The following is a 19,351-nucleotide window of genomic DNA, read 5'->3' as shown; positions in this document are numbered from 1 at the left end:
TTGCACCAGCTCCGGAACCGCCCGTCACCAACCGCACGGAAAGCGTCCCTGGAAGAATATGCCAACACATCACCACATCGAGGTGGCCGGGGAAGGAGCGCTCTCTGGGCGTGCAGGGACGCAGGGCCAACGGTTGTTTGGCGGGGTCGGGCCAGTTTGCAGATGCATCACGGCTTGGCAAGGGCAATTTCCAAACATCGAGGACCCTCCTTCCATGCTTCTGATAACTCAGTCGAACAATGGAACCATGAACTCCGACTAATTTTTCCATAGCTTGCAAAGCTGTCATTCGAGGGACTGACCAAATCTGCCGGACATTGGGACATCAGGGCCAATGGATGGCTCTCGCAAGGCACGGCATCACTTGGCCCTTGAGTGTTTTGTTTGCTTAACGAGTCCTATTAAGGTATGGATGGTTTCGGGATCCGCCTCTCCAACCCTGGCAGCCTGGCCTTTCTTCATGCGACAACCCGATCTCGCATTTCTTTAGTTGGTTATTTCCGGTCGGATCTGCTTCGATAATATTACCATTTCTCTGGCAATTCGCGGGCTCTCTCGAGTAGTGATCTAACCTGGAACTAGTTAGCTATCCAGATTACCGTCTTTCTTCGAGGGATCGAGGAACGCAGGCTGTTAGCAGAACAGACTCATGTATTCGTAACTAATCTGTAACTAATTATTTGGCGTCTGTCTCAGTCAAAGTTGGATCAGCAACAAGCCAATGGTTGCCATAATTTCGCTTCCAAGACCTCGCATGAAGATGACAGAAGCAAAAAAAAGGTTAAAGGCAAGAAATTAGAGGAAATTTCAGCCGCTGCAACGACCCGAAATCACAAGCAGCAGAGGCCGGGCGGAACCTGCGAACGGGGAGGGAAACAATGCCCATTTAACTCCTGCCCGCCCGCGGCTTCTCGCATATATACGAGTCCACGGACGGGAAGGCGGTTCTGAGAGACGCGGGTGTTCTTCGGCGGTCGAGGAGGATGCAGGCGAAGGCGCGCCCAGAAATCGCACTGGGTGGCGTCACTGCCCCGCCGTTGCTGGCATGTGACACTGACACTGTGCTACAGCGCCTGCTTGGCCGTTGCGCCCTCTGCCGCTGTCGTCACATCATCCATTCATCACTCACTGCAGGTGGTGATGAATCAACATATTGAACAACCAACTTCATCTCACTCTTGTATTTTTCTTTCATGGTGAGCGGTAATTACAGCCGACTTATATCCATTTTTGAAACGCTTATACACTGAATCGCCGTTTTGTTGCCGCCTCAGCCGTTTCAGCGCGAGGAAGTAGAAACAGAGGGAGGGTTTCCAAAGGGAACCTTGAATATTCAAGGGAGACATGAGGAGGTTGTTGGATAGATCAGACGACACAAACCATGGAGGACTATGCAACCAGTTTCCTGAATGTCATCGAGGAGGCAGCCATTCCGGAATCTGAGAGCCGCGAAGATGACGGGCAACACGAACTTGACACAGTTGACGCCGCCGACGCCGCCGATACTGCTGACCCCGAGTCGGCGAAGAAGCGAAGGGGTTTGCGCAGTGGCATCTTCCGCGCCGCCAACATCCAGGACAAGCTTTTGGAAAAGTGACGACCCCTTAACCTCCGTGACTACCTATGACTTGAGCCTAGGCTAAAACTGCCCGCAGGCTCGTGTCCCAAGTAATACCCGCCGAGGAGGGCCATGGCCGGGTCCCAGATGTCACCGGTGATGATATACCCTTCGCCAAGCGGCCAGGCTTTTCGCTCCCTCTCATGACTACCAACTTTAGACGATTCAACGCCCGCATTGGTGTTGTCTTCAAGTTCCAGGCCCGGGCGTTCCGCCTGCTGTCCTGGCGCCGGCCGACCCATACGCTCTCCTTTCTCGCCGTCTACACCTTTGTGTGTCTAGACCCCTACCTCCTGTTCGCCCTCCCGCTCGCCATTTCTCTGTTCGGTATCCTAGTGCCCTCCTTCATCGCCCGGCATCCGGCGCCGACGCCAGACGCAGACCGCGTCCGGAACATGAGCTATTCCCCACGAGGCCCGCCCCTCGCGCCCGCCCGCACCGTCAAGCCGACCAAGGAGCTCTCACACGACTTCTTCCGCAACATGGGCGACCTGCAGAACGTCATGGAAGACTTCAGCGTGGCCCACGACAAGATCGTCGCGCTAGTGGTCCCCAAGACCAACTTCTCCGACGAAGCCCTCTCCTCGGCCGTCTTCGTCCTCTTGTTCGCCGGCTGCCTCCTCATGCTCATCGCAGCCCACCTCCTCCCGCTCCGCGCCCTGGCCCTCGTCGGCGGCTGGGCAGCCATCTGGTCAAGCCACCCAACAGTAGCCAGGTTACTACAGCGAGCAAAACTCCAATACCTCGAACCCCCTCCATCCCCTTCCCCCGCAGCCGACCCCCTACAACAGCAACAACAGCAACAGCAGGAACCGACAACCAAACCCACTACCCCCCAACCCAACCCCCCCAAACAACAACACCCCCTCCTCACGCACCCCACCCAAACCCTCCAAACCCTCATAACCCAAGACATCCTCCTCGACACCTCCCCCGAAACCCGCGAAGTCGAGATCTTCGAGCTCCAACACCAACCCCACCCCCCACCACCCCCACCACCAACAGCAACACCAACAACAGTCCAGAGAGGGGAGTGGGAACCCTGGCTCTTCTCCCCCTCGCCCTACGACCCATTATCAGCGGCGCGGCTGGCCAACGAGCGGCCGCGCGGTGCGCGCTTCTTCGAGGACGTGCTGCCGCCTCGGGGTTGGGTGTGGAGTGAGAAGAAGTGGGCGCTGGACCTGTGGAGTCGCGAGTGGGTGGAGGAGCGCATCATTACCGGCGTGGAGGTTGAGACGGAGGGGGAGAGGTGGGTTTATGATATGTGGAGTGAGCGGGATGCTGCAAGGGGTGGTGGTATTGGGGGGAGTGGTGGTGGTGGGGAGGGGGAGGATGGGGTGGTTGTGAGGGATGGGCAGGGGAGGGGTGCTGGCACGGGCACGGGCACGGGCACGCCGGGGGTTAGTTGGGAGGAGGGCGAGGAGGGGATGGGCAGGCGCGGGCAGTGGAGGAGGCGGCGGTGGGTGAGGTTGGTTAAGCGGAAGGGGGTTGCTGTGTCGGGGTGAATGGGCGGTACACTAGTTACCTAGTTGGTTTGTTGGTTTGTTGGTTTGTAAATTGTAAAACGGGCTCGTACACCTTGTTGAATTGTGATGGGCGTATTAAATCTTCCAGCATTGATGAAACTAAGCAAAACGATCAAAATGGGGTATATTCCTGTGAGCACCCTCCAACACCCAACCCCCTTCCCCCTTTTTTCTGTTGTCAACTTAATCCTTGATGACCATCCGGTCTAATATCTTATGGATCCCCGCGCCCTTCCCCCTCCCGTCGTCCACCTCGTCCGTCATGCGCCTCGCCCGCTCGATCAGCACGTCCAGCACCTTGCGGGTATAGGCAAAACTGCCGGTGCTCTCCATGTAGGAGACGGCGTAGCGCTTGACCTCCTCGTTCTCGGTCTTTTGGCGCAGGATGTTGAGCAGCTGCATGTCGCCCATGTTGGAGCGGATGCTGTGGATGACGGGGAAGCTGAACTTGCCCTCGGTCAGGTCCTCGCACATGCCCTTGTTGGCCGTGTACTCCTTGCTGAAGAGGTTGTGGAAGTCGTCGGCGATCTGGAAGACGAGCCCGACGATGTTGACCAGCGGCACGCAGTCCACCAGGCTGCGCGACTCGGCCTGCATCAGCTTGATGCCCAGCCGGAAGAGCCCGCCCGTCTTGTTGCTGACCATCTCCAGGTAGTCGTCCTCGGTCGGGCACGTCAGCGTGTCCCGCCAGAAGAGGTCCATGCCCTGCCCGCGGTGCAGGTTGAGCAGCTCCTCGGCGAAGATGGAGACGGCCTTGGGGTTCTTGAGCTTCTGGAGCTCCTGGAGGGCGCAGAAGTAGATGTAGTTGGACGAGTTGATGGTCTGTGGGATGCCGAAGATGGTGTGGGCCACGGGGTAGCCCCGGCGCAGCTGGCTGTTGTCTTCGACGTCATCGACGAGGAGGGAGGCCGTGTGCAGCATGCCGATGACCTTGGTGATCACCTCGAGGGACTCGGCGGGCACCTCTAGCCAGGCGTCAAAGGCCTTGACGAGGGAGGACCGGAAGTCCTTCCCGGGGTGCCCGTTGAGGTAGTCGAAGGGCCCCGTGAGCACCTTGTCTTTCTCTTCCGACCATGCCCGCCGGTTCTGGAAGAAGTCTTCGGTGGCGAAGCGGTTGGGGTCGGGAGGGGTCGAGGAGGAGGAGGACATGGTGGCAGATGGGAAGCTCGTGGTGCCGACCGAGGCTTTACGACTTCGTTGACGTCTGTGGCCTGGGATAGCGGACCCGGGAAGCCAGTCGGCCTCGGGTACAGTTCGGAGCGCGGGGGGTAAGGTCGAGTTTGCAGACGAGGTGCGTGGCGGTATTGCGGTGGGTGACTGCAAGAAGGCGTTGTTGTTCTGGTTGTGGTTGGGAATCGAACCGGTCGCTGCGGAGGTGGGGTGGGGGTTTTGATCAGCCATGGCAGTTGGGACAGCCTGTTCTTTTATGGGTGGCCGTCTGAAGTGTAGCATGTGCATGTGGGCTCTCGAAGGAATCGGTCGCCGACTCGGAGAGTTGCAATCGAGTCTCTTTCCGAAGGTCAGGTACCCAGGTCTGCGGTGGGGTCTCGCGTTGGGGGTTGACGCAGGTGACGACATGCGTGTTCAGGCTCCAGTATGCTCTGTAACAAGTAGCGAGCTCCTCTCTTCACCACCAACAAAAAGAGTTAGCTTTTCTTGCTCTTCTCAAGAACTCGTACGACTTTGAAAGTCCGAGACCACCCGTGAAACATTCGAATAAGTGACCATACAGAGTATATGGACACTCTTTCCGCCACCTGCTGGTTGGTTGCTGATTCCACTTCAGCTACGACGATGCTCGATACTCGCAAGACACCGCGCGTAGAGGTACCTCCATATTGGGATCACGGATAACGGTGGAAAACCAAGTGCGGGGACCTCGGCTCACCTTGCCCCCATGACATCGCAGCCTGATAAAATTTGACTTACACCGACATCGATAGGTACGTAAGTGTGCTTGTTGGCTGACAATTCGAGCGTCTTATCAAGGGTCTTGAAACTGTTGTGTCGCGCGAGCATTGCCGAGTCTGTCGGTCTCATCACTCCGGAGCTTGAAAACGGAAACGCCGGAGAGCTTTTGTACTCGGTCCTGGAGGACACGCCCGCAAACCAACGTGTTTGACCCCTGCATAATAAGAAGAAATGACGACCTTAGCAGCTCCCTCGTCGCTTGACTGACTCCTGGTTGATGCATTCGCGCATTGACGACGGCGACAGGTCAAGAGTTGGATCGCAGCAAGGGCTGTTCGAGAACGAGGGTCCGTGACCCAGGTAGGAGCCCAACGGGCATTTTAAAACTGCCTTCCCCTGATTGCAGGTCGCCGCTCGAGGAGTGGTCAGTTGTTCCATGTTGAGAGGGGCGTTAACTAATTCGTACAAACTCCTCGCTGGAATTCCATGGTGTTCAAAGTTTGAATAGGTAAGATGAACACTGAAGCTCGATACTCAGATGATGGCACAAAGGGCGAATGGCGAGGCAAGTTGATCTTGCCCATTATCCCGTTGAGATTTCCAAGGGAGAGTTTCAAATGTCCAGATTCTGCGCGTCCCTTGCTTGTACAAGTTTGGTCCGGATCTCGGATTGGCAGGGCCGAGAAATCAGAAGCTCAAAAGCTCCCATGAACGGGAACCCCACTTCCCCAGTTGAGCAGATCCCTGCTAACAGCCCACCTATCCCCTGCTATCATGCAGGGTCCAGCCGTTCTCACGCCGTTGCTGTGGCACCAGCCCAGTTTATCATTGCCAAAACCCGCCAAATTGGATTCATGGAGCCCTCGACTCGGGAGGTTCGTCTGAAAGACTCGGTGCTTTTTACATTCTTTACGACACCAAAGTCCTAATCGCCATCGATAACGCCCAATCGGTTGCCGATCGAGTCCGATACAACGTTCGTAACGTCTTGATTGTTGTACACCACATCTCAACAAGGTTCATCTTTCGTATCGCCGTTTTCCCACCAACAGCTTCAACGTCTTCGCCCGCGTATTTTTGTTTTGACGGTACTATCCCCGACATTCGACGAGCAACATATCCAAACTTTCTTGCCGGGCAGGAAAAGATCGCGATCACGGCCAACAGTGTCGCGAGGGCTCGGCGGCTGTTTTGCGCATTCGCGACGAGATCGCGCAACCATCCGCCGCGGCAACAAGTCTCATCCCCCGATCGCATAAATCACTTCTCATGATGGAGTCGCTCTTATCACTCGCCTTCGACAATCTCTCGTCTTTCGACGGCGGCAAGATTAAGAAAGGCCTGAAACAAGTCGAGGGCCTTCTCGCACAAATCTGCCTCCTCGGCCCGAGTAGTCCAAGGAAACATGCCGCCGACCATGGCCGAGAACGAGAACAACCGTCCCGCAAGGTGCTCGCCGATCTCTCGGGCGATCCGGCCTTTCGCGAGTTCTTCAAACTCCAGGAGGGCTTCGAATGGAACATCGCCCAGCGCCTGCTCACAACACTCGACTGGCTGGTCGTTCGCGGCGGCGACGGCCAGTACGACCTCCTCATCGTCAATGCGCTGGACCTCATCCAAGGCGCACTTCTCCTCCACCCAGCCAGCAAAGCCCTCTTTTCGCGGAGCGTACACATGAACGTATGTTCTCCCCCTCCTTCACCTTCTCACGCCCTCCTTCACTCCTCCCCCGCCCGCTTCAACCCCCACTCACACCTCACACCCCCCAAACTAACCCCTCCCTCCCCTCCACCACCAGCTCCTCCTCGACCTCCTCGAACCAATAAACTGCCCGGCCATCCAGTCGGCCACCATCATCACGCTCGTGGTGGCGCTGCTGGACATGCCGCAGAACACGCGCGTGTTCGAGCAGCTCGACGGCCTGCTGACGGTCACGTCGCTGTTCAAGAGCCGCGAGACGGGCCGCGAGGTCAAGTTCCGCCTGACCGAGTTCCTCTACTTCTACCTCACCCCCGAGACCCCCTCCATCCCGCGCGCCGACGCGAGGCTCAGCGCCGCCGCCCCGGGCCTGCTGCAGCGGAGCCCTAGCAAGCTGGCCACCGCCTTTGGTGCGAGCGCGAGCGCGAGCGGTGGGGGTAGTAGGGAGGGGGAGGGGAGGGAGCGGGGGCAGGAGGGCGAGGACGGCGCGACGCTGTCCGTGGAGGATAAGAAGCTGTTTGTGGATCGCTATCTGCCGGGCGTGGTGGATGAGCTGTTGAAGGATCTGGATACGTATAAGCCGTTTGGGGGGGTGCTCAGTTGAGCGCGAGAGTGCCAGGTTCCCCTGATTACTGGGTTGGCTGGTTTTCCTGCCCTTTCCTTTCCCCTTCACGATCGGCGTTGCTTTGCCCCTTTTTTTTTTCACTTTCCGTCTCCGTCGGCGGGAGTTTAATGTGGTAGCCCGGGGTTTCTACCATCCTTTCTTATTCTTGTTTTCTGGATCCTCAACGCGGGTATGATCCTGTTTGCATACTGTGCCGTCGCATAGTTCGGCGTTTCTTTGCTGGCATATTGGGGTGGGAGTCATGTTCTGCTTATGCATAGAAAGCATGGCGTTCCTGGGAGGTTGGTTTTTAGATTTTTATTCCATCATTGCTGCGCAGCTAAGTTGTTAGAGTTGAGCGTGTTATCATTGCCAATGAGACTTGGGAGGGAGTCTGTAGGTGCGGTCGGGACATCGGGTGAAATGTTTTGATATATTGCTACAATCATTATCTTCGTATACCATGTCGATCCTCAGCGCATAACGACTATTCCATCTCACTTCGGCCGTTCGTTCGGACTCGGCATCCCGCCGGCATACGGCGACCCCAGCGTGGGGGATACCTGCCCTATCTCAGACCCGTACAGCTCATACCGCTCCGTGGCATCCTCGCTCTCACGCGACCTGTCATCACGCGACCTGTTAGTGTCCGGCGTGATGGCCAGCCCAACCGGTGTGTGCCCCTCCTCCCTCAACCTCGAGTCGATCTCCACCGGCACGGCGATATCTCCCGGCTCATGCGGCTGCAGCGGCACACCACCACGATCCAGCCCGGGCGTCGTCACAGGCGACGCGTTATGGTTATAAGCGTCCGAGTACGGCCCGACCGCCGGCGCAGGGCCAAAGTAATCCTGCGCCAAACCGCCCCTCCCGCTCCGCGACATCATATCCGACGTGGCATCCGACATCTCCCTCCCAGTCCCACTGCCGCCAACCACCCGCCCAACCACCCCCGCCGGCCTCGGCCGCACGCTACTCGCCCCATCCCCAACACCCTCCCCCACCTCCCCCACCTCCCCAGCCGGCCCTTGCCTCCTCCCCCTCCTCCTCCGCCTCACACACCACCACCACCCCACCGCGCCAACCAGCAACCCAACCCCCACCACCACGCCCACCGCCACCCCCGCCGTCGCCCCGGCACTCAACCCCCCGCCATCCCCAACATCCACCACACTCACCCCGCTCCCCGTCGGCGTGATCGGATCCTCCGCACAATACCGCTGACCCGTAATGAGCGTACACGTGCGCGCGGCATCACAGCACCCGCCGCCCAACGACTCCGCACAGGTGATCTCGCCCGTCTCACACCCCGGCGGCGCGATCAAGCTCGGGTCGAGCGTCGTCGTCGGCGGCGGCTGGAACAGGCAGCTCGGCCCGCCGGCGCCCGTCGCGCACCGCTGGTCGTACTGGCAGCAGCCGCCGCCGAGGGAAGAGGGGCAGGCGAATTGGGACGTGCCCGTGCAGCGGCGCGGGCAGCAGGCGCCGGCGGGGATGGTGGTGGTTCCGGAGGTGGTGAGGGTGGTGGTGTGGTCGCATTGGAAGGCGGTTTCGTCGCAGGGGGAGTTGCACGTTAGGCCGATCCGGCAGCAGCCGGCTGTGGTGGGGTCGGTGGGGTTGACGATGCAGCTGGATGGGGTGTTAGAAAAGGGGTGGGTTTGGGTGGTGGTTGTTGGAGGGGGGGTGGTTGGGAGGAGGAGGATAAGGAGGAGGAGGAAGAGGTACGCACTACTGGTTGTTTGAGCAGCATATGCCCGCACCTGGTGGACCGATGTCGTCGCCTGTTCGCGCTGTCAGTGCTGGGTTGTCTTCGAGAAAGGGGAGGGGGGGGGTGATCGAGGACGAACATGGATGAGAACCTGGATTGCAGCCGCCCTGGCGTTTATCCAGCGCATGTGCCGGACTCATGCGGTACTGTCGCGGCGACAAGATGGCGCCGGTCTCAACCGCGACAAAGCGCTCATGCGCCATGGTGGCGGCGACGCCGGCAAGCAGCCAGCCGGCGGCGGTAAGAGCCCCGCTAAAAGAAACCATCGTGTGCGATGCGACAACCAGTCTGAACGAAACGGCTGCGGCAAAGGGGTGACGAGAGACACGCAGAGACGGGCGGCCGTCAAGGAGACGGGGGGGACGGGTAGTGACAGCGCTCACTCGGGTGCGTGAGGAATGCGACGGCCACGAATTTTGTTTGCTGAGCGAACAACATCTCTTCTCTTCAAGACGCAGGGCTCCTCCTCATGCAAGTCACCCGCAACGGGATAAGACAAGGGGTCTTCGGGCAATAGCCCCACCCCCCGTGCGACCCCTGGGCGGGAGGGTCGGTGTTTGTGTCAGCCAACATGCCGGTCTTCGGCCAATCGCAGAGCTTGCCGGCTTCCCGGACGGGAAGATCATTCGTCGCTGGACCACGAAGTCGAGTGCAACGTGGTGGGAACAATGAGGTGGAGGTAAGAGGAGGGGGGGGGGCTCACCACCCCCATACGGTGTGTTGTCACGCCAGCCTGGTGACAGAGACAAGAACGGCAGATTTTGTATGTACGCAGTTTCCAACATCAACACTTGGGTATCTCCTCCCCTCCCTTCCATGCTCCAACATAAATACTAGTTATGTCCTTCCCTCCACCCACCCCCGCTTACCTCCCCTGATTCAACTGCCTGTCCATCTCCTCCCTCCACCTTGCACCGTATCTCCTGAGCGCCCACACGGCCACATTCCCCGTCAGCAGCGCAAACAAGCCCACCATCGTACACAGCCACCCATTCCCCATCGCCTGGATCAACGGCTGCGCAACAACACTCCCGACGCACGAGAAGATGTTCCGCACAAAGTTGTTCAGCGCGATGCCGCTGCTGCTCCGCTGAGGCATAAACTCGGTCAGCATCGTGGTAGTGACCCCCAGCACCAGCATGCTCCCGAGGCCAAACATAAAGTTGGCCAGGCTCGGCACCATGAAGTGCACGCCCTCCTCGGCGGTCCAGCCGTACCAGACCATGGCGGCCGGGTACAGCGTCGCGGCCAGCCACATGTTCTCCTTGGCCCTGTCCTCGGGCAGGTAGAGCAGCTTGCCGTGCTCGTCGTAGCGCTCGGCGCGGCGGGCCTCGCGCGCCATGATGTAGTCGATCCAGCGGCCGCCGAAGGCCGACGCGAGCACGTACCCCAGGGAGGGGGCCAGGTAGCAGGCGCCGAGCGGGATGGGCGGGAAGGAGTAGGGCGGGGAGGAGAAGGTCGATTGGATCGAGATGTTGAGGATGAAGAGGGAGAAGAAGGCGATGGAGGCCGAGTAGACGGTGATGAAGACGGGAGGTTGGCGGAGGTAGACTACGACCAAGAGGGGGTCGATGAAGAAGCGCTTGAGGAGGGCGACGGTGTTGACGGTGCGGTGTTTGATGGATTGGGTTGTTGAGACGCGCTGGAGGGGGTCGGTTGGTTCGTTGCTGGTTGTGGTTGTGGTTGTAGTTGCGGGTGGTGGTGGTGATGGTGATGGTCTGGCGAGGGTCTCGGGGAGACAGAAGAGCAGCATCAGCAGCATGACGCCGCCGTAGATGGAAAGGAACCACATTGTCGCGCGCCAACCGAAGCCTTGGGTTAGGGCGCCGCCGATGATGGGCGCGCAGAGCGGACCGACCAGTGGACCGAGGTAAAAGATGCCCATGGCCCGGCCTCGGTTCGCAGGCTCCCATATGTCGGCGATGGTGCCGGCGCCCACGGCTTGAACAGATGCGGAAGCGCCGCCGCCGAGAATGCGCATGACGAGAAGCATGGATATGTTGACGCTTACGGCGCTGACGATGGAGAAGACAAGAAAGAGGGAGAAGGAGACGATGTAAATCGTCCGGCGCCCGAGTGTCTCGGAAAATGAGGACCTATTGCTGATTAGAGACTGGAGGGAGGGGAATACGGAATCGAGGCTACGTACCACCACAGTGGAAATATGGACATGGCCAACAAATAAAAGGATATTGTCAAGTTGGTGACCGTCTCGGAGACGTTCAGATCAACCGACATGCCAGGAAGGGCAGCTTTAAACAGTGTTGCATCAGCCACGGCATCGGATGTCTGTTGAAGGGAGTCAACTCACGGAGAAAGATACCAGATCCCATAGGGGCACCAGCAGCGGCCAAGGCAACAATGGCGGTAATGGTCCATTTTGTCTTATTCTTGTACTTGTATGGCTCCTCGACTTCTGGTATCACGGTTAGGCGTGCAAGAAGCCCCCTGCGCTGAGCGCGCGGGACCGTGTTAGTGTCAGCAAACGATGACGTCTCTCGCTCGCTTTGAGGACGGCTGCTGGTCTTCTCTGGGCCCGAAACCCCCGTATTCCCCTGCTGCTCTTCAATGGCATCATCTATTCCGTCCTCACTGCTCTCCGGAAGTACATGCAGCTCTTTACCTCCGGCATGGGTCCGGTGTCTCGGCGCCGCTCCGGGGTCCTCCCCGTCTGGGCACAGCGAAGCCGGGCCGTCAGCTAATTCGGCTCGGACCGGCTTGTCATCTGGTATATTTTCGCCACTCGTCATGGCTTGCTTGAGTGAAAGTTGAGCGGGATCCAAGGATATATAGATTTAGGGTGAGGATAACTCGAAGCGCCATTACATCTTTTGATTCTATACAAAATCAGGAGGAAAGGGAACAAAATACCCAGAAATGGCAACCCCAAAAAACTTCTTAAAACCACACCGGGTCCTTCGCGGTCTCGGGTCTGTTGGAGCGAAAACGGTAGTTACAGTGAGCTCGGAAATAAGCAGGCCGGGGCAAGCTTCCTCTGGGTTGGACCTCGGATGCAGACGGGGACCGCTTGAGAATTCTGGGGGGCGAGCCGGACCGGGCCCATTCTGAGCACGGAAGCCGCCCGAGGGTTGCGTGGAGACGGTCAAGGATCAGTATTTGGACAATGGAGGGAAACAAGCTTCTCTTACAGCCACCGGAGCTCGAACGAGACACGCGGTTGACGACGGAAAAGGGAAGACTCATTTTCTTCCAACTATCTCCTCGACGGGCTCGGCTCCTCGGCATTGAAACTGAGAAAACCGAAAACGAGAAGCCCAGCCATTTCACCCCAGCAGAACTGGGTCCGGACGGCACCCCGCTTGCTCACCTTCCCGCCTTCGGATGGGATTCGGATAACGAACCTGGACTCGGGATGTCACCATCCTCAGGCCGATTTGACGTCGCAGTGGCGGTCCATAATGAGTGGTCATGGTCAATGGTCAGAGTGAGGGCTAATCCTCGATGGTCACAGAGTGAAATGGACATCTGCTCTATGGAGCGGGCATTGGTGCTTGAAAATAAATTGGGATTCCAAGTTAACAAAAGTTCTGGCTTTGGAAAAATAGTCAGGTTTGGGCGAATTGCGAGTTGGACGACCGATATGAATTGGATTGAAGTTGAAAAGGTGCATGGGAGTGGGAGTCACTATTGGGACGGAGTGCTTCACTAAGGGGACGGAGTAACTCGGCCGCATTAGGCTAAGTATACCTCAATTTTGCAGCGATCGCCCTCAGCCGGCCGCCATCAGCCTTTCCCCCCCCCCCAGGCATGTCGCCAACCAACACTGAAGCCATCGCTCTTCGCACCGCCGATTCAACTCTCACCCTCGACTCACTCCAGCCCGCGAGACGCGCTGCAAGATCCCAACCACGATCCCAACTACGATCCCAACCGCGATTCCGAAGCTAGTATAACGGCTAGCTATACCCGAGAGCTGTACTGGGCGGCCCTAATAAGCCGACTTTGTTGTGATTCCGGGTTGAATTGAATCGCGTTGCGCGTTGCAATCGAAGAGGTTGTTTTTAGAGGATGGATTGACTGAGTCGGTCGCGAGCGACGGGTACGATCAGTCACGTGAAGGCTAGCCGATTTAGGTCTTAGTCACACTTTATCAGGCTTAGCGAGCCTAATTCGGCCTAGTTACTCCGTCCCCTTAGTCAGGCACTCTGTCCCAATAGTGGCACCCATGGGAGTTGGCGGTTCTGGAGCAGGAAGAAGGAAAACCCTAGCCCATGTCTCGAATTGCTTGCCGCTGCTGCTGGACCCTTGCTCTGCCCCACCCCCGCAAACCAAACCCCACTTTATTTTTCGATGAAAGGGCGCAGATTGACCAACACCATCACAGCTCTAGCTCCGGGGCCGGACCTCGCTTCGCCGGTGACTAACACCTCTAGCAACGACAACAAAAAAGAAAGAAAAACAGTCTTCGAAACCCATTGAGATACGGGGGTGGCAAAACATACCAAGCCATGTCGCTAACCAACGCCTCTCCCGCTGACGCTGCCCAGGCGGCCAAGTCGGCATCCCATGTGCTCGCTACTCTCTCGGCCGATGCTCGCAACGAAGCTCTCGAAGCCATCCACGCCGGACTAACTGCCGCCCGCGATGACATCCTCGCGGCCAATGCTAGGGATCTTGAGCTGGCTCAGAAGGCCGCAGCTGATGGCAAGCTGAGTCAGAGCCTCGTCTCCCGCCTCGACCTGAGCAGGAAGGGCAAGTGGGAGGATATGCTCAAGGGCATCCTCGATGTTCGCGACCTAGAAGACCCCGTCGGCAAGGTTACCCTGCGCACCCGCATTGACAACGGCCTTGAACTTGAGAGAGTTACTTGCCCTATCGGCGTGCTCCTCATCATCTTCGAGGCCCGCCCCGAGGTAATCGCCAACATCGCCGCCCTCGCTGTCAAGTCCGGCAACGCGGCCATCCTCAAGGGCGGCAAGGAGTCAACCGAGTCCTTTGTCGCAATCTCGAGTGTTATTTCGGCCGCCCTTGAGAAGTCGCAAGTCCCCAACGGCGCAATCCAGCTTGTCACCACCCGCGACGTCATCCCCCAGCTGCTCGCCCTCGACAACCACATCGACCTCGTCATCCCGCGTGGCTCCAACGAGCTGGTCCGCTACATCAAAAACAACACTCGCATCCCGGTCCTTGGCCACGCCGACGGCCTCTGCTCCATCTACCTCGAACAGTCCGCCGACCCGTCCATGGCCGCCGAGGTCATCCTCGACTCCAAGACCGGCTACCCCGCCGCTTGCAACAGCGTTGAGACCCTCCTCGTACAAGACACCGCCCTCCAAACCCTCCTCCCCACCGTCGCCACTGCGCTGGCAGCCAAAGGCGTCGAGCTGCGTTGCGACGCGCAGAGCAAAGCCGCACTGGCCGGGACGCCCAACCTAACCCTCGCGGACGCGACCGACGCCGACTTCGCGACCGAGTTCCTGTCGCTGACGCTAGCCGTCAAGACGGTGTCGTCGCTGGACGACGCCATCGCCCACATCAACACGCGCGGGTCCCACCACACCGACTGCATCCTGACGGCGTCGGCGGAGCAGGCGGAGCGGTTCATGGCCGCGGTCGACTCGGCGGGCGTGTACTGGAACGCGTCGACGCGCTTCGCCGACGGCACGCGCTACGGCTTCGGCACCGAGGTCGGCATCAGCACCAACAAGATCCACTCGCGCGGGCCCGTCGGCCTGGAGGGGCTCATGATCTACAAGTACAAGCTGCGCGGGCAGGGGCAGGTGGCGGGGGCGTATGGGGACGGGAAGAAGCCGTTTTTGCATCAGAGGTTGGGTCTGGAGTAGGGTGAAAATAAAACTAAGAAGAATAAAAGGGTTTGAGGCCCGTCTGATGTCCAATCTGCCGTGCCCTTTTGTTGAGTGAACATGAAAACCTGCCGGTTTACTTGCTTCGCCTGGACCGATGACCCCTTTCTGAACACGATTATGGATTCGTTTGATCGATCGGTTGAAACCACCCATCACCCCTTCAACCAAACAATAGAGGGGGGAATAATACTGAACCTAGAACAACCCAACTCCACACAAGTAGTCCATCCACATGCCACCTATCAAACACAATGGTAGAACTGCCCAACCCAACACGAAAGGACGGAGGTTGACCCCCCGCCAAAACGAAATCAAGTAAAACAATTCAAGAACACCACACGGCCATTGTATCGGCCCTCCCTAAACCAAACAACACAACACACACCATACACAGTGAGAGAGAGGTATAACTAAACATGCGACATGCTCCCACCCAAGAAGAAAGCGCCGACCCGGCTCGCCAGCCCTCCCCCTTTACCGTCGTCTCCAAAAAAGAGGAGAGGAAAGAAAAAATAGCAACAAGCCAGACGCGCGCGCAGTCATGATTTCCGTCCCTCATCAATACTCATCAACTCATACAGCCTTCTTCTTCTCTCTCCTCATGATCAGCAGCCCAGCTACCATTGACCACTCACTCCCCCCTCCGCAACCCATACCCCCCACCATACCCCCCACCATACCCACCACTCCCACCACCCGCACCACCACCACCACTCCCCATCTTCTCAATCGAGCTCATAATCCCGCTCCTCAACCCCTGCCCCGACCCCGGCCGCGGCATGCCACTACCGCCAGACCCATGCGCACCCATAACCGCCGCGCTCTTGGTGCGCTCGTGCGCCATGCGGCCGATGCGGCTCTCGGCGGGGCCGCTGATGCCCGAGGGCTTGTTGCCGCCGAAGCCCATGGCGCCGGGGGCGCGCAGGCCCGAGGCGCGGAGGGCGTTGGGTCCGGCCGACATGCGGAAGCCGTTGCTCGCTGCGGTGCCGGGCGTGCGCGCGCCGGTGGCGAGCGAGGACGACTGTCTCCTATTGGGCGTCTTCGCGCCTACCGATGGGGGGGCTTGGTAGTGTTGCTGTTGTTGGTGGTGTTGTTGTTGCTGCTGCGGTTGGTAGTGTTGCTGCTGCTGCTGGTGTTGCTGTTGCTGCTGCACGTGGTGTGTGGGCGCGGGAGTGGGCGCGGGCGCGGGTTCGGGCTCCTCGGGCACGCTCGCGACAAGGCTCTGCTGCATGCTCATCATCTCCTCGGCGAGCATGACCAGCTCGCCCTTCTCGACGCGCTCGCGCTCCAGCAGGACGCGCAGGTCGGCGTTGTCCGCCTGCACCGTCTTCAGTACGGCCTCGACCTTCTCCACCTCGGCCTCAAGCTCCCGCACGCGCGCGGCGTCGCGCGCCTTGTCCGAGCGCCGCTCCTCCTCCATCTCGGCCAGCCGCGCCGCGTCGATGCCGCCGCGGTTGTGCGTGTTGTTGCTATGGCGGAGCTCGTCGTTGTCGTGGTTAAGCTGGTCGACCTGCGCCTGCAGCTTGCGCACTTGCTTCTCCCAGCGGTGTTCGTAGCTCTTCTTCAGGGCGGCCACCTTGGTCTCGTGTTTGCTCTTGTAGAGCGCGTGCAGCTCGCGCGCAACGCGCTCGACGGCGATCTCAACCTCCTTGTTCGAGGGAACGGGGGATCGGTTCTCGGCTCCCGACGCCGCCGCCGCAGCGGCGGCCTCCGCGCTGGCCTTACCGGCGCGCATGCCCGCCATCTTGCTCTCGGCGTCTTGCGCCATCATCTCGGCGGCCTCGCGGCGCTTCTCGGCCTCGTCGAGCTTGAACTCGAGCTCCTCGCGCTCACGCTGGCTCATGACGATCTCCTCTCTGACCTTGCGCAGCACCGTCTCCATCTCGCGCCCGCGTCGCTCCCAGCTGTCCTTCTCCGTCTGGAGCGCGCCCTGCACGCCCTCCACCTCGCGCAGCTGCTCCAAGCACTCGCCTACCCGCTTCTCGGCGTCGCCGACGGCCGTCTTGAGGGACAGCACCTCGGCCTCCTTGCCGCTGAGCGAGGCCTTCAGGCTGCTGATCTCGGAGAGGAAGCCGGACTTGAGCGACTCCAGCTCGCGGGGGGTGATGGTGGGGATGCTACGCGGGGTTGGTGCCGGGGGAATGTCGAAATCGAGCAGGTTGACGAGATTGTTGCGTTGCGGCGTGCCGACCGCGTTGGGCGTCCTTGCCGACGGCGCCACCTGGCCACCGCGCCGCGAAGGTGTTGGTTGTGCGCCGTAGTTCCCATACCGCATCTGATCAGTGAAATCCATAAGGTTAGTGGTAGTGTTGCCGCCGTCGTATGACCCGTTGCCCCGCGGTGTCCTCGACGCCGATGAGTCCTCTGGCCTGCCGCTGGCTCTCGGGGTCGACCCACCCGCGGTCGAGAACTTGGTTGGACTGTCGCTGCGCGTATTCGCGAATGTGGTGAGGTTTGGCACGGTCGAGAACGCACTAAACGTGCTCATCATGGTATCATCCGCCGCGGAGTGGTCCTCTTCGGCAATCCGGCTCTCGTCGTGCGCGGCCTCGTGCCCCATTGACATGGTGTGGTCGCCGTCATGATCGACGCCATCCGGCCCGTCATTCATCGCATGGTCATCGTCCTCGAAAATATCAATAACGTGCTTCAACCCCTCATTCTCCCGGTCCTCCCGTACTTCCGGCAAGCTCGCCTGGCGCTCGCCCGAGGAGCGCCGCTCCTCCGAGGACCGTCGCGGCGACTCGCTGGAGGCGGACCCCGGCTGGCTGACCTTGACGGGGAACCGCTTAATCGGGGCCGACTTCCGCGGACTCTGCGGTAACGGCGGCGGGGCCATGCTCTTGGCGGGCGATGATACTTCTTCGGCGGCGGGTTGTGGCGACGACGACTGGTTTTGGGTCTGTGCCTCGATCTGGCTCTGCTGGTGCTGCTGGAGTATCTTGAGCGGTGAGAGTCCGCTGCCCGAGATTATGCGGGATCCCGGACGAGCCTTTGGCGGTGAGGGACCGCGCTGGGTCGGAGAGGTGATTTCATCCCTGATGTGTGACAGAAACGGAGAGGAGCTGTCGCCTTCGTCATCGTTATTATTGCGGTTCTCGGTGTTGTCGGCGGGTTCCCGGGCGTCGAATGATCCGTGGCGTAGGCTCCCCGGGGTCGTCGAGTAGTTCAGCGCCGCGCTCGGGGTTGGCGATAAAGGCGCGGCCATGATTGCACGAGTGTAAAAAAGAGAAACCACTGGCCAGATCGACCGTTTGTTCTCGGAGCGCGAGTCTCAGATCAATCGCGCGAGTCGTTATTCCGTGTTTGTCAAATCAGAGTCTAGCGCTTCAGAGTGTGTGTCAGTTGTGGGTTTGTGCCGAAGTGGGTGTTTCTCCCCTTCTGGGAAATTGCTTTTATTGCGATCGCGCGCATTCCCCACCAATGAACGGCGAAAGCAACCGGCTGTGGCTGTTTACGGTTGTGGCCCAGCAACCACCCATCACGTGACTACCCCTATTCACGTTGAGGGGAGCGCATCGTCGTCGCCGTTGACTTGTCTGTTCAAACCCCTGACACAAACTATCAGGAGTTTCGAGCATCAAGGCATTCATTCACAAAAACCACAATATAACTGACGAGTTATTGCCAATACTAAATTAATATTTCGATTTATTCAGCTGGCACATCGTTCCCAATCTTGTGTTTGAAACAGGAACATCATAGCCAACAAAATGAGACTCGCTTTCATGAGACATGCATCATCATTTCTTTGAAGAAATCAAAAAACCGTGAGTTTGACAAGGAACTGCTTCAGTTCAATCTGAGGCAAGAGCGCGCTGAGAAGCAAGGCGGGGGGGGCGAGGGCGTAAATACTGCAACGAAACACTACACTATGAACACCTGTAACCGTCATCCCGACTGGGTCGGCAACGCGTGAAGTTGAAGAAATCTACCACACCGGCAAACCCCCTGTGTATCTCAGGCTGGAAGGCCCTTCTTTAGCAGTCCCCTTCATCAAGTCGTTACCAAGGACAAAAACAACATCTCCAAGAGAACAAAAGGCACCAGGCACCAGACCAGTGCCCTTCGCTTCCACCCTTGCACCCGCAACTTTTAACGCGCAGTCAAGCAAAGTCGTTTGTCATAAGCGTCATCAGCAAGGAAAAAGACGAGCAGAATACGGGAAGAAAGACAGAAAAAGAAGTCTGCTCGTGCCGGCCCGTCCTGCCACCGCCTCGGAAAAAAAAAAGAGAAGCGGGGGGTTGCCAGGACTCCCGGTTTTGTTGTTGTTTGGTTTGTTCGTTCGTGGTTCGTCCCTGTCGTGACCATTTACAGCCGCCTAGGATCGTAAGCAGGCGCTGCGTCTTTTTCTTTCCGCCGCGAGAGAAGAAATTGAAAACAGGTCGTCATCCGCCGAGT

The 19,351-nt window shown here is 58.9% G+C and overlaps 8 protein-coding genes across 8 annotated transcripts; 3 read left to right on the top strand and 5 right to left on the bottom strand.

Annotated features, from left to right (window-relative positions):
• Positions 1–1,381: 1,381 nt before the first annotated feature.
• B0H64DRAFT_429248 (Peroxin/Dysferlin domain-containing protein) lies at positions 1,382–3,258 on the top strand (the record flags this gene model as incomplete). The annotated part of the gene is made up of 2 exons (XM_062805890.1): positions 1,382–1,593; positions 1,656–3,258. 2 exons carry the CDS (start codon positions 1,382–1,384, stop codon positions 3,121–3,123), a joined length of 1,680 nt encoding a protein of 559 aa, XP_062664888.1. The 3' UTR covers positions 3,124–3,258.
• On the bottom strand, positions 3,226–5,009 carry B0H64DRAFT_36916 (isoprenoid synthase domain-containing protein). The gene has a single exon (XM_062802004.1). The coding sequence runs from the start codon at positions 4,720–4,722 to the stop codon at positions 3,328–3,330; it is 1,395 nt and encodes a 464-aa protein (XP_062664887.1). The 5' UTR covers positions 4,723–5,009; the 3' UTR covers positions 3,226–3,327.
• A 1,318-nt stretch (positions 5,010–6,327) lies between these two features.
• B0H64DRAFT_438448 (cell division protein Cdc14) lies at positions 6,328–7,357 on the top strand (the record flags this gene model as incomplete). The annotated part of the gene is made up of 2 exons (XM_062806354.1): positions 6,328–6,735; positions 6,854–7,357. The coding sequence occupies 2 exons, from the start codon at positions 6,328–6,330 to the stop codon at positions 7,355–7,357; spliced, it is 912 nt and encodes a 303-aa protein (XP_062664886.1).
• Positions 7,358–7,821: 464 nt separating this feature from the next.
• Positions 7,822–9,828, bottom strand: B0H64DRAFT_450139 (uncharacterized protein). The gene is made up of 3 exons (XM_062807122.1): positions 9,202–9,828; positions 9,084–9,135; positions 7,822–8,983 (listed from the first exon to the last, which is right to left on the bottom strand). The coding sequence occupies exons 1-3, from the start codon at positions 9,386–9,388 to the stop codon at positions 7,855–7,857; spliced, it is 1,368 nt and encodes a 455-aa protein (XP_062664885.1). The 5' UTR covers positions 9,389–9,828; the 3' UTR covers positions 7,822–7,854.
• A 159-nt stretch (positions 9,829–9,987) lies between these two features.
• On the bottom strand, positions 9,988–11,872 carry B0H64DRAFT_414860 (major facilitator superfamily domain-containing protein; the record flags this gene model as incomplete). Its single annotated transcript, XM_062805063.1, has 4 exons — positions 9,988–11,218; positions 11,272–11,374; positions 11,434–11,512; positions 11,732–11,872. The coding sequence occupies 4 exons, from the start codon at positions 11,870–11,872 to the stop codon at positions 9,988–9,990; spliced, it is 1,554 nt and encodes a 517-aa protein (XP_062664884.1).
• A 1,319-nt stretch (positions 11,873–13,191) lies between these two features.
• B0H64DRAFT_36889 (Aldehyde/histidinol dehydrogenase) lies at positions 13,192–15,208 on the top strand. The gene has a single exon (XM_062801989.1). The coding sequence runs from the start codon at positions 13,592–13,594 to the stop codon at positions 14,924–14,926; it is 1,335 nt and encodes a 444-aa protein (XP_062664883.1). The 5' UTR covers positions 13,192–13,591; the 3' UTR covers positions 14,927–15,208.
• On the bottom strand, positions 14,870–15,586 carry B0H64DRAFT_383327 (uncharacterized protein). The gene has a single exon (XM_062802945.1). The coding sequence runs from the start codon at positions 15,507–15,509 to the stop codon at positions 15,276–15,278; it is 234 nt and encodes a 77-aa protein (XP_062664882.1). The 5' UTR covers positions 15,510–15,586; the 3' UTR covers positions 14,870–15,275.
• On the bottom strand, positions 15,524–18,345 carry B0H64DRAFT_450133 (uncharacterized protein; the record flags this gene model as incomplete). Its single annotated transcript, XM_062807121.1, has 2 exons — positions 15,635–18,345; positions 15,524–15,567 (listed from the first exon to the last, which is right to left on the bottom strand). Exons 1-2 carry the CDS (start codon positions 18,156–18,158, stop codon positions 15,524–15,526), a joined length of 2,568 nt encoding a protein of 855 aa, XP_062664881.1. The 5' UTR covers positions 18,159–18,345.
• Positions 18,346–19,351: the final 1,006 nt, after the last annotated feature.

Source organism: Chaetomium fimeti (genome assembly GCF_033439085.1).
Source record: "Chaetomium fimeti strain CBS 168.71 chromosome Unknown B0H64scaffold_1, whole genome shotgun sequence".
In the NCBI taxonomy this organism is placed as follows: domain Eukaryota; kingdom Fungi; phylum Ascomycota; class Sordariomycetes; order Sordariales; family Chaetomiaceae; genus Chaetomium; species Chaetomium fimeti.
Note: the sequence above shows the minus strand (reverse complement) of the source record. Positions and strands in the feature narration are given on the sequence as shown.

Bases quoted from the DNA above. Each gene is read 5' to 3' on its own strand.
- B0H64DRAFT_383327 (XM_062802945.1), bottom strand. From the start codon at position 15,509: ATGAGGGACGGAAATCATGACTGCGCGCGCGTCTGGCTTGTTGCTATT.
- B0H64DRAFT_450139 (XM_062807122.1), bottom strand. From the start codon at position 9,388: ATGGTTTCTTTTAGCGGGGCTCTTACCGCCGCCGGCTGGCTGCTTGCC. The intron at 9,136-9,201 runs GTTCGTCCTCGA...CAGCGCGAACAG, and splicing joins CAATCCAGGTTCTCATCCAT to GCGACGACATCGGTCCACCA. The intron at 8,984-9,083 runs GTGCGTACCTCT...CACCCCATCCAG, and splicing joins TGCTGCTCAAACAACCAGTA to CTGCATCGTCAACCCCACCG.
- B0H64DRAFT_36916 (XM_062802004.1), bottom strand. From the start codon at position 4,722: ATGTCGTCACCTGCGTCAACCCCCAACGCGAGACCCCACCGCAGACCT.
- B0H64DRAFT_36889 (XM_062801989.1), top strand. From the start codon at position 13,592: ATGTCGCTAACCAACGCCTCTCCCGCTGACGCTGCCCAGGCGGCCAAG.